This window comes from Triturus cristatus, chromosome 5_2 (genome assembly GCF_964204655.1).
Source record: "Triturus cristatus chromosome 5_2, aTriCri1.1, whole genome shotgun sequence".
In the NCBI taxonomy this organism is placed as follows: Eukaryota; Metazoa; Chordata; class Amphibia; order Caudata; family Salamandridae; genus Triturus; species Triturus cristatus.
In genome coordinates, this window is record NC_140588.1 from 129,456,798 (window position 1) to 129,469,572 (window position 12,775).

At 42.5% G+C, this 12,775-nt stretch overlaps 1 protein-coding gene across 1 annotated transcript; it reads right to left on the reverse strand.

The window, feature by feature from the left end:
- Positions 1 to 2,487: 2,487 nt before the first annotated feature.
- LOC146822713 (maternal DNA replication licensing factor mcm3-like) lies at positions 2,488 to 3,940 on the reverse strand. The gene is given in 2 exon segments (XM_085606280.1): positions 2,488 to 3,219; positions 3,221 to 3,940. Coding segments are annotated over 2 exon segments (1,407 nt in total). The 5' UTR covers positions 3,896 to 3,940.
- Between the last annotated feature and the right edge of the window lie 8,835 nt (positions 3,941 to 12,775).

A 12,775-nucleotide genomic window follows, 5' to 3' on the forward strand; every position in this document is an offset into this window, starting at 1 on the left:
TGATACAATATCTTGGAGACGATTACTGTTTTTTTGTTAAGCACTGTTTCCAGCCATCATTTATATTTGCCTTGGGCTTTTAAAATACATGATACTGCCCCAAATTGGCTTTTTCCGTCTAGACACTTATAGAACGGTATGGTGTTTTGCAGCTCCTATAATACACTCCCGAGCGATCCACAGACTGTATTGATAGCTACTCACATTGATTCCATCGTAGGATAGCTCTTTTATACCGTATATGAGTGCAAGTGGCAAGTATAGAGGTTAGAGTACTGTCTTGAGCGGTGGCTGGATGCTGCACACGCGCAGTGCGAGCGAGGGAATGCGAGTTAGCGTTCAATCTACTGCACATGCGCGGTTTCGGAATTTTCCATGACGGGCATCTCTTTGGACACCTATTCCGGCCCGTCTCACCTGTATCGACTTTGGTCCCAATATGGATAAATAGTGTTTGTCGACCCTTCCGCCGACACCTCCGGTCTTAATTCAAAGACCGCTCCGGGGTACAGACGGATAGGTGAGTTTTTCTCTCAGCTCTTTCCTCTACTTATAACTTCGAACGTGCCAGGCATTTTTGATTTAATCTGCGATTTACTTTTCTAAGCATACGTTACCGATGGGAGGGTTTAGAGACTATCTTGGGTTCCCTTCCACCGGTGATTACTCGTTGTTTTGGTCCATTTGGCCTGACTGAAAAGACCTTTAATGACCTAGGGACCTGTCTTTGAGGCTTGTCTTTGATGCTTGCATTATGCCTCTATGTTGCCCTATTATTGGTCTAGATTTACCATAGAGCCAGTACGGTAGCGAACACCTAACCGTTCTTTGCATACATGGTACTTTTGTCCGGTCTTTTACAAATTTTCCACCTCTCTTGACTACCATTTGATTTATGATGTTTTTATTGACCATATTTGCCATTCACTGTAATACATGGGTGCTTTTCTCATGTTTTTAAGCCATGCTTCCAAGAGGAGAGTTTTTTCAGGTATAACCAGTTGCAACCTGTTTTCTCTTTCTCCTACTGTTCTTCTGGTTTAGAGCGGGGCCCCTTTCCCTGAGTTGAGACCAGGTTGAGGTGAGGGCAGTACCCACTTGACATGGGTAAGTGCAATTCAATTTACTACACTGAATGCCATACAGCATTAGTATATGCGTGTTTCTAGGTCATCTAGGATTAATGACCTTTGGCTGAGTATATTTGTATACACTGGGCTATTGTTTCTTTCTCATTTTTTCCACAGGTATCCGGTTTTGATTGCTTCTGACCTGACTGGTGCGGTAGGAATAGTTTATTCACACACCCCTACTTTTTGGATTCTTTGTTTTCACGTTTTCTCACATTGAACCACAGCAGTATCATAGGTCCTGACGAAAGCCCTGATACCTTTGATCTATTACGGGCAGAAACATGTTGACCGATCTTGCTATGGACAATAGCATAATGTCAAACTTATTTATGCCATATTGCCATTTTGCTTTTTAATCTTGACAGGGGTCCTCTATCAATAAAAAACTTTTGAGCACCCTTAGCCATTTTTAACTCACACCATTATAATTTTATACTGCTGACTTTAGGATCTCCCGCTTTGATCTATGGGTAAAATTTTCATCCCAGACAATACCCGTGAGAGATCAGGTGACAATCCTCCTTTGTTGCTTCTTCTATGCTAGTGACCAGATCGCTGCTTTATGAACTGGTCTAGCAGGTTGAAGTACACAGACCCAAATGATAATAAAAACTAACCTTGCTATACAAAAGAGGGGGGGACCGGGAGCTTATAAAAGGTCCAGTGTCCACGCTCCTAATATCTGCATTAATATCACAAAAAGGACACTGTTCCTGAAAAGTAGGGTGCAAAAAGTCACCCATACAATAAGGTGCAAACAGTCACCATATGTTAAGAAGAGGAATCAGAAAAAAGAGAAAAGAGGAAGGAAAAAGAAAAAGAAAGAGAGAAATACCTAGGTGAAGGGACCCTCAGATGAAAGGGAAAACCATAATGTGTCCTCTGTTGCCCTCACACACCCCAAAGGGTGTCATGCTTCATCATCGGGCAGTTGCTCCTCGTAGGGCCGGCGCTGCAATTCCCTACGGGTCCCCCGAAGGGTCTCTTTGTCGGAGATCTTTTATAGGACTGCCGGATGGTGCATGTGGGTGTGTGGGGTGGGGGGTCCAATGAGGGTGAAAACAAAAGTGCGTGCAAGTGTCAAGAGAAAATTCGTGAAGGGTAAACCTGCAGCGATTGTCTGAATTGTGTACCCTAAGCAGACTCAACTGCTAAATAAAATCTAGCCCCAAAGGCATACTATGCCCGGGTGTAGAAAGACATAGGTCAACATGTTTCGCGCCTGCGTCGCCATAAGGGTCGTTGGCGCTTCGTCAGGACCAGAACTTTAAAATGTAATGTGCACGTGAAAACCAATTAAAATACCCTCAAAATAGATCAGGGCGGGCAGTAACCTGTATCACCCGAAATCTGGCTACAGCTGCATGATGTAACCGCTCCTGATCAGTACCCTTCCATACACAGGGTTGGCAGCAGCTAATACACTGCAGCGGGCATTCAACCTTGCCTGGATTCCTGCTTTCGCTATAGTGACACGCCCTTGTTCCATTACTTCATGAATAGCCGTTCGGTCCATGTCAGACATTTTGTCAAACTCATCAATGCAGACAACCCCTCTGTCAGCTAACACCATAGCGCCAGCTTCCAATCTTCTTTCCCCAGTTTCCTGGTCAGTAGTAACAGCAGCCGTCAATCCTACTCCAGATGATCCCCTACCAGTGGTAGGTATAGCTCTTGGAGCTGTATGCAGCACATATCGAAGAAGCTGAGACTTTGCAACGGAAGGATCACCTATCAATAAAACATTGATGTCTCCTCTTATGCGTGTCCCGTTTTCAAGAATCTTCTCATTGCCCCCAAGCAGCATGCACAAAATAGCTTTTTTAATATACTCATGTCCATGAATACTCGGTGCCAACGATTTGCTCAAGTGCTCGAATATATCTTTCGAATGAGTTCTGCAGAATTTCTTGATCTTTGCCACATCATCAGCTGAAAATGTGGGAGCCATTTCTTTGCTCATCTGTTTGACGTTATTAGCCAGCATGATGGTCCTGAAGGTGCCAGAAGTAAAGCCTCCCTGCTTGGAAGGAAGGCAGCGGTAGATTCCTACAATCTGCACTCTATCACCAGGTTTGCAGCTGTCAAACCAAATCATCATCTGCAATAATATCAATAGATCGGGGAAGCTGTCCAGCAGGAGCCTTCTCCGGCATTTCCTGGATGGTCAGTGTCTGATGATCTTTGTAGGTACAAAGTCCATACTCTGTTTCCAAGGGATTATTTTCCTCATCCTTTGTAGGGTACACAGCACTTGATGGAAATGGGTCCAAACTGGTGAGGTCTGTATACTTGCGCTCAAGTGTTTTCTTTGTGGCAGGGCAGTAATGTACACTTCGCATTACTTTAGGCCTCACCAATGAGCATTTTGTTACAATGCCTTCTACACAGAGCAGGTTACCAAGAAACTGAGCACCAAGCGTACGAGGGGAAACGTGCTTTGTTCCAAAGCTCCCTTCAAATCCAACATTGAACTCCTCAAACTGCTTGGAATAAGTTGCATCAATTGAGCTAACCATATCTTTCAGTGCTTTTTGAAAAGCAATCACTTCTCCAAACGAATCATTTAATAATCGGTTGGCTCTGGCCTCGCTCTTGCGCCGCAGGTCGTTCAGGTTGACAATCAGCCGGTGCTGGTTCTCGCTGATCATATCCCGGACCTTGCCATGATACACGCCCTGGTCTTGATCATCATCGAGAAAGTCCAGGTACTCCTGCTGTGCTTCCCGGAGCTCCTGGTCGTCAAAGCCCACCACATCCATTGCTAGAAACCACGACAAAAACAATCAGCCTTGCAAACCGTTCTCAAATGCACATTACATTTTAAAGTTCTGGTCCTGACGAAGCGCCAACGACCCTTATGGCGACGCAGGCGCGAAACATGTTGACCTATGTCTTTCTACACCCGGGCATAGTATGCCTTTGGGGCTAGATTTTATTTAGCAGTTGAGTCTGCTTAGGGTACACAATTCAGACAATCGCTGCAGGTTTACCCTTCACGAATTTTCTCTTGACACTTGCACGCACTTTTGTTTTCACCCTCATTGGACCCCCCACCCCACACACCCACATGCACCATCCGGCAGTCCTATAAAAGATCTCCGACAAAGAGACCCTTCGGGGGACCCGTAGGGAATTGCAGCGCCGGCCCTACGAGGAGCAACTGCCCGGTGATGAAGCATGACACCCTTTGGGGTGTGTGAGGGCAACAGAGGACACATTATGGTTTTCCCTTTCATCTGAGGGTCCCTTCACCTAGGTATTTCTCTCTTTCTTTTTCTTTTTCCTTCCTCTTTTCTCTTTTTTCTGATTCCTCTTCTTAACATATGGTGACTGTTTGCACCTTATTGTATGGGTGACTTTTTGCACCCTACTTTTCAGGAACAGTGTCCTTTTTGTGATATTAATAAAAACTAACCACCTTAAGTGATTGATGGGTCCTGTTCAAGGAGTTGCTCTCTTATAGAGTCGTCACATTGAGAATGGGGTATACCTTGGCCATTTAGTGTACAAACTTTGCTCAGCCCGAGACCCAGGTTGCTTCAGTGTTATTATTATTGGCATGTTATTAAGCCCATTATCGCCACTTTAGCGGCTGTTTTCATCCAAAAAGCAGCAATAATTTTATCGCAATATTATCAAAGACACGCTAATAGGCTTTAGGGCGTGTTTTCTTGTTCTAGCACCCGTTTTACTAACGCCTTGCATCGCATCGCTAATGAGATGCAAAGTAGGCGTTCCTCACATACCTTCATGGGAACACATCGCTAACGCAGCTTCGCAATATTTACAACGATGACCAGGACCCGCGTAGCGACAATTAAAATTGCGCTAAGCCTCCATTAACGCTGGAATCTAACGTCTGCAAAATTCCTCACTTGGCTATAATATCTTATGAGAGGTGGATTGTCAGGCTAAGTGCACCATGTCGTATTATCAATGATTTACCTTTCACTGAGATTTTATCGCTGGATTTCATGCAATATTTCTGCATTTCCCAGCTATCGCTGGATTTATTATCGCCTTGGAGATAAGCCTTGATAATAACGCGCTATCTCAGCGATAAATCCAGCGATGGCCGGCAATAAGAAAAACCGCGCTAAACGTGCTTAGCGATAATCGTCGCTGTTTGTAGATAATATGCCCCTAGATGTTTCCCAAAACGCATGCTATGAGAAATAAACTGTACTTGTACCTCTGACTATGAGACAATAAAAATGCCACTGAACATCTGATAATGTACAAACATTCATTACATTACATTAATGTAACCCTGAAAACAGCTAAGTCAGATCAATTCCAAGATTTGATCTCTTTTTTAGATTTACACAATTAGCACCTCACTTGCACCAACCCTGTCATGCAGTGAGTTCTCTGACTCCCCCGCACCTCTAACAAAGCTGCTAATACATACATCTACTATTTTACACCTCAAAATGAAGTAATCCCTGTACTCCAAAATGCAAGCCACTCATGTCCACTCCCTGACACTTCCAGTCCTCCTTCTGTTAAATATTTTGTCATCTCCTCACAAGTCCTACGTTTCTTGTCCTTGCTATGTTACCACTCTCGCAAATCAATCCCTAAGCTCAATATTTATTTCAGAGGGGGCCCTGCCTCTGCCATAAATCCCTACCACTAACCCGTCAACTATGTCAAGCTATACAACCCCTATCTCCCAATTTACTTCTTTCTTCAAAATTTTACAATGCTTGTTTTCAACCTTAATTTCGCAGTGTGTACAATTTAACAAAGGAACTCTAATCTGGGTCCTGTGCTCTCTATTTAACAGAAATAGCATTATCTCACATGGGCAAGTACATCAGCTGAACCCATGCAGGGGTCACCTATTGATGCTTGATTCCCGGCAGAATTCATTTAAATGGCCGTCGCATTTTTAAGATCCCTCACTTGGAGATGCATTAGGATTTTTTTTTCTATTCTATCAGAGCCTCTGTTAAAGGAAAACACATTTTTTGTGTTAAGAAAGTATTAATTCATTTAATTGTTGACCCCTCCATGGAATGTTTTGACCCGTATTTGAATTTGTTGCACCAATCCTCTGAGAGAAGGGTTTGTTGTATTGACTCTGTTACAATATGTCCACCAAATGATCTGTAAACAAACATGTTAGTATGCACCACTCTTCCAACAGCAATCAGAATCACCCGGTGTTGCCGAGAGTATATATATATCCGGTTGATATGGATGTTTGTCAGAGAAGTTTTAAGGCATGGACAAAGTAGGCTCTGGCCAGGGGCCCCAGCCTTTCATGGGACCCTGATAGGGTCAGCTCTGTTCTGCAGAGAGTCTATCCCTGATGACCTTGAATACATTTTAAACAGATGGTTTAAAATACTGTTTTTATTACATTTTGCAGAAAAAAGTTTCTGTTTCATGCAACATCCATCAAAAATATTTCTTCAAAACAGGACTTCATATAGGAGAGATGGGCGGGGGAGGCACAGAGATTATTTGCACTAAGTTTAGTGAGTTACTGCTGTGTTACAGTGTCATAAACACGTCACTATTCTTAAATCTTAAATAGTAAATGTGAGCACTGTCAGTGACGTGGCCAGAAATGGCATGAAATGGGTGAAATTGGATCATAAATTCAAAGCTGTTGGCCCCCAAAATAGGATTGGCCCAGGGCCCCCAAAATCCATAAGATGTTCCTGATGTTTGTTCCTTTTTATGGACCGTGAGAAAACTAGGGAAGAGAGTTTCTCGTCTTAACTACTGTTTTTGGTAAGTGCGTGGAAAGATTGTATTGGCATGTTTTTAGTACTTTGGGGGTCATGATGTGTATTTTACGTAGAAGGGGTAGTTGGGGTCTTCAGTATTTTCAGTGTCATTGGATAGTGTCTGCCCCGGCGGATTACATCCATGACTGTTTCTAATCCTCCCTTGTGTAGGGGTCCTGTGTTATGGGGTCCTGTACTCGAGGCTATATTTCACTTGTCACCCACTCTTGGCAGCTTCCAATATACCCGACCAGCAATTTTATGAATAATGGGAATCAATGGAACATGGATTCGGGTCGGTGGAATTTCAAAGGGACACCCAAGATATTTTGTATACGGATCCTCAGCTCTATTTCTTTCTTCATAGATCTTTCTACTGAGTCACTGTGCCTATATCTGAGAATGTAGGTTCTGCAGTTTGATGTTGAACTCTAACTAGGTGTGGCAATGCTTTACCTTTCCTGGCAACTCATTGCGGATATCTTGACTCCAGTACAAAGGTGTTCTTACCTGTTATAAATTTTCCACGAGTCAGGGTGATTTGCTTGGGTCCAGTGTTGGTGTTATTCGTGGCCTGACTACCTTTATCCTATTTTAAAGATTGGATGCATTTTGACAAGGGATTTGAGATCCAGTCATCAGCTTCACACTTGAAGCGGTAATCTCTGTATATTTAAAGAACAATTATGTGCATGATTTTCGGGTCTCTGCATGGTTACTTAGTCTTTGTCATGGAAAAATGTTTTAATGAAGATGAGTACCTTTTGGTTGTATAAGGAAGATACTGGTGGTGGTTTACATATGTATCATTTAATTGTACGATTATGATGAAGGTTTCCTTGGTACACGTGTGGTGGTAATTCTTTAGAGCACACATATCCTAAATGTTGTTTTCATTAGCAAAATTGTTTATTGTATCTACCATGTTGAGCCCTTCTTCTTATGAAATCTTTCTACATTGGTCCTATGTTCCTTTTATCTTGTAGGAGCGCCATCTTCTTCTCCAAGACCCCCCCCCATCTTTTAACACGATGAATGTTCATGCTGTGCCCTGAGGAAGGTGTATGGCTGGTTTTCTGTGTCACAGAGAAACACACATCAGCACAAGACAGGAGGTCTAACAAACACTAAGCATCAGACATAAGATGTAACAGTGATTATTAGTCACAATGAAGAAAAGATAGGTACAAAAATAAGCTTATTGTTTGTGTTTATGGAATATTATACATATATAGAGACTTAATATAGAGGAACCGGGCATGATTAAGCCTACATATACCATACATGTGAAACAATGTTTTGAAACTGTTGGACCTAGAGGATGTTTAGAGATATATTTTATTGAGTGTATTGGATTGAGTGATGTATGAGTGGGAGTGTGTGATTGATGAGGAGTTATTTTCAGGTTTGGGTACGGGCGCTAGGAGTGGTCATGCTCTTTCACACTACTCAAATGTTATGTTATGGGATGTTATGTTATGGAGTTTTATATGGAGAATGTTCACCAATTTCTTGTATTGGTGCTTAGAGGGAATGACCTGAAACAACATAACTACACAAATGACTGGGTGAATAGACAGCCATTCAGTAGCTATCTAACTCTTGGATAGTTAGATTCCAGTTTGGGGTACATGGGGAGAGAAATCCAAAGTTTGGGAGCTAAGTAGGTGAAAAACCTGCCCCCTGTTCTCACTTTCTTGAAGTGAGGAAGAACCAGCAGGTGTAGGTCAAAGAATCTCAAATTACAGGTAGCAGTACAGTGAGAAAGTGTTTCATTAAAGAATTTAGGAGCGCGATTATGACATGACTTGAGCACAGTGCAAAGTGTGTTAAACTGCACTCATTGAAGCACTGATAACCTATGTAAATGGTACAGCCAAAGGGTAGCATGAGTCCAAAAAAGAATTTTGAAAATGATCCTTGCAGCATTGTTCATGACCACCTGTAGTTTATGAGGAGCAGAGTAGGAAGGCCAAGAAAAGTGGCATTCACATAGTAGATGGGTGGGAGTATTGTCACCAAAATCACTGTATGTAATGCCTGGGTTGACAGAAGTGGGTGAAGGTTCCTTATAGTACAGAACAGGCCCATACAAGATGCCATGACAGAGCTGACGTGGGAGCAAAAGACATAACTGGCAGTCAACTATCATGACAAAGACTTTTGGAAATAGGAAACAATGGTTGGTCATTGTTTTGTTTGCACTAATTCACAGTTATCGGTTACGTGCATGTTTTACTATGTTTGTATTAGGAGTAGAATGTTTTGTTCTGAGGGACACGTGATATCGGTGGTAGTTCATTGTGTTCTTTGCCCTAATTCACAGTTATTGATTATTGTAATGTTTATGTGTATGTTTTACTATGTTTGGTATTAGGATTGGAATGTTTTGTCCTGAGGAACACGTGATATATTGGATCAATGAAAAAGTAGAGAAGTGTCACTTTTCACGGCATACGAAACTTCATAATATGTACTTAAAATATTATTGAGTAATTTGTGAAACAACTACACAGGACAAGAAAAAAAGTTACTTGTTTCAGTTTTGAAAGAGGAAGTTTGAATATTTACAGCCATTTATTCTGTTCTGTGTAACTTTTAGAAGGTTGCCATTTGGTGCCTGCTGCCTTTCTCTGATCACATGTCTGGGGTGGGTGACTGTTGGACTTTGTGTAGTCTTCCTAAACAGCCACATACAATGGAAACGTAGGTGTGGCTTGATGGGCCATCCTGGCTGGATGAGAGAGAGGAGATGGACCCAGCCTCACTGACCCCTGAATATGTTGTGTCCTGTCCATACACAAAGGGCTGCATATCCCTTTGTAGTGCATCCTGATTCAGGAGAGGAGGGGCAGGACCTCTGTGCACTTCAAAAACATGTCTCTGAAGTCTTCTCCATGTCAAAGGCCCAATTGGGTATAAGTACAGGACCTTAGACACCAACACTTCAGTACACCTCTTGACCTATGAAGACTCTGCAAGGAAGACTAGACTGCTGTATTGCTGGAGTCCTGCCTTGCTGTGCTGACCTGCTGCATGCTGCCCTCTTGCTTGAGTGAGGGGACTGGACTTGAATAACTCTCCAAGGGTTAACTGGCTGGCCTTCTGATCTGAAGTCTCAGGGATGTAAAAGACTGCTAATCAACCTGCTTCTGCACTTAGACTCTATCATCTGTGAGTCTTAAATGCCAAGTGGTGCCACCCCTGTTCTGTACCCTTGTAAGTGGGTCTAAGGTGCATGTCCTCAGCTGAGCGCTGCATCTTCTAGCAGAACCAACACATCACTGCTTTTGCATGGATTGGATTTGAATGTTGGGATCGATGTATTGCCTGCAGAACTGCTACTATGGAATTGTTTTCAAGGCGCAAGCTCCCTGCATCCCTTGTGGACGGCAGCTTCGACTATGATGCTGAACCACTGTATCGCAGCTTCACCACTCACTGGAACCAAAGCATTGTCTCAGCTGTGCCTCGCATCCCTGACATGTCTTCCCATCGCAAGCCCCATCAACAGGATCCTTGATGCTGATGCATCAGGACCTCTATTATCTTAAACCCAACTCATTGCTTCTGCTGTGCAATGCATCTTCAATGCGGATTTATGCAAATGCTCAGCCACCAGGATTTAAGGTAGTTAGGTTCAGTGGGCCTAACTGGGTCCCTGTAGCTGGGATGTGCTTCATCGTGGTTGGTCTTTTGACTTATTCCGGGGTGACCAGATGTCCCCGGTTGACACTTCCTTTTTTGACCGCAATTTGATAGTTTATTTAAAAAAAATTTAGAACTCAAGTTTTTTGATTTTGTTGTTTTGGTCTTAATTTATTTATTAAATTAAGCTCAGTTCTTCTAACCTGGCATGGAATCATTTTGTGTGGTGCTATCGCTGTTTTACTGTGTGTTGTACAAATTCTTTACACAATGCCTTTAAAGTTAAGCCTGACTGCTCTATGCCAAGCTACCAGAGAGTGAGCACAGGTTAATTTAGGGATACCTGCCTCCTACCGTTAGTAGGATTGTGGTTTTTGCCTGTCTAGGGTTCATACCCCAGTTAACCACTAACCCAATATCTAACAAGTGGTATAATACACTTAATGAAATACTAATTTAATAGGTGATGTGAAATTCTCTGCATACCCAGTGGACTCTATATTAATTATTGTTGCATTTATTTTAAAGTTGATGAAGAATATGTGGCTGATTAGCACATATTAATTAGAAGGGGTAGACGTCTTTCTCTGATTTAGTTCTTGTTCCACTGTTCTGCACCAAATTATCCAGTGTCAGGTGCCCTCTGTTTTCTTAGAGTTGCAATTGCATCAGCTATATCAATCATAGCCACTTTTTACCTTTCCTTGTACTGCTTGACCCGTCCACTGTGTTTTTTCCTAAAGCTATCTATCTTAAGCTCTTGACTGGCTCTCTTTCTAGCACTTTGATTGATCATTTCCATGTCATGTTGCTCATCTTACTCTGAACCCACTGCTCTACTTGTTGGTGTCCAATAGCTCTCAGTCTGGGAAACTGCCTCTTTCCTTATCCACTACTTCTACAGGAGACATTACGTCATACTCACCATTGTTGTATCATCACTATGCTTATTCTCAACTGTTCATACCTACATTCACCCACAACTTCTGTTGAAAGTTCTAGACTACCTTAAAGCTTTCAGTTACTGAATAGAGAGTTGTTGCCTTGTGCTGAATTCACAGAAGAATGAAATAATTGATTTACCCACTGTCTGGCACCAACATCATTACCTACCTCATAGTTTTCCTCCTAACATTGTTATACCAATATCATCAACACAAAGCCTTAATTTCCACGTCATCTCCAACTTATCCATGGAATTCTTCAGACACATCATGGCCTCTATTGCCAGATACAAATTAATCAAATCCCACCACCTCAATTCCCTTCACAGAGCTAAAGACTAATCTCAGAAGTGGTCATGAGCAAACTAGACTCCTAATACAACCTACTAGTAGGTCTTTCTTTCAACTTTTACTTGCCACTTGGCAAAGCACTAATCTTCCTAACAAGGACCATTGATAAGAAATCCCTTATCACATACTACAGACACCGCTGGTCTAATTAGAAATGCTTATTGAATCTGAATAGTGCTGTTAACTGAAATCTCCCCAACATCAGGATTAGACGAAGTCTGGGAACATAATGGCTCTGGGTATAAATTTTGCACAAAATGGATGAAAACATGCTGTAATCGGCACAGAAACACTAAGGGCCTCATGTAGGTAGCCAAATACCGGTCGGTAACGGCCGATTTTCGGTAAATATGCCGTTACCGACCGGTATTCAGACAAGTGAGATGTAGGAGTCCAAAAACCACTTTTCGGTAAATATGAGGCGGTAAATACCGAATCATATTTACCGAACTCTAAAATACCGATTCATATTTACCGAATACATACTTAACGAATCGGTAAATATGAAGTGGTAAATATGAAGTGGTAAAAATTAAAATGACATGTAGGAACACTCGGTAATTAAGAAATCCAAGAAAATCGGTAAATAAGAGTCGGTAATTAACACGGATTGAAAGCCGGTGGTAACCATCAACAGTGCATATAAGCAATCCCAAAATGCAACATCGTGGACAACATGGCCGCTATGTACGTCATTGCAAGGCGCCTAGGTCTACAGGCAGCAGGACTGAGGGTGTGGCGACGGGAGGAACAAATCTACAGACAGCGCATCACACTATTCCAGCTGACTGATGCAGAGATACATGAGAGGTACAGGCTAGACCCCGAAACCATCATGGACTTAATCAGGGACCTACACCCACTCCTGGACCATCCAATAAGAAGGGCGCACGCCATACCCCCACATGTGCAGGTGCTCTGCAGCCTACATCTGTTGGCATCCGGCAGTTATCAG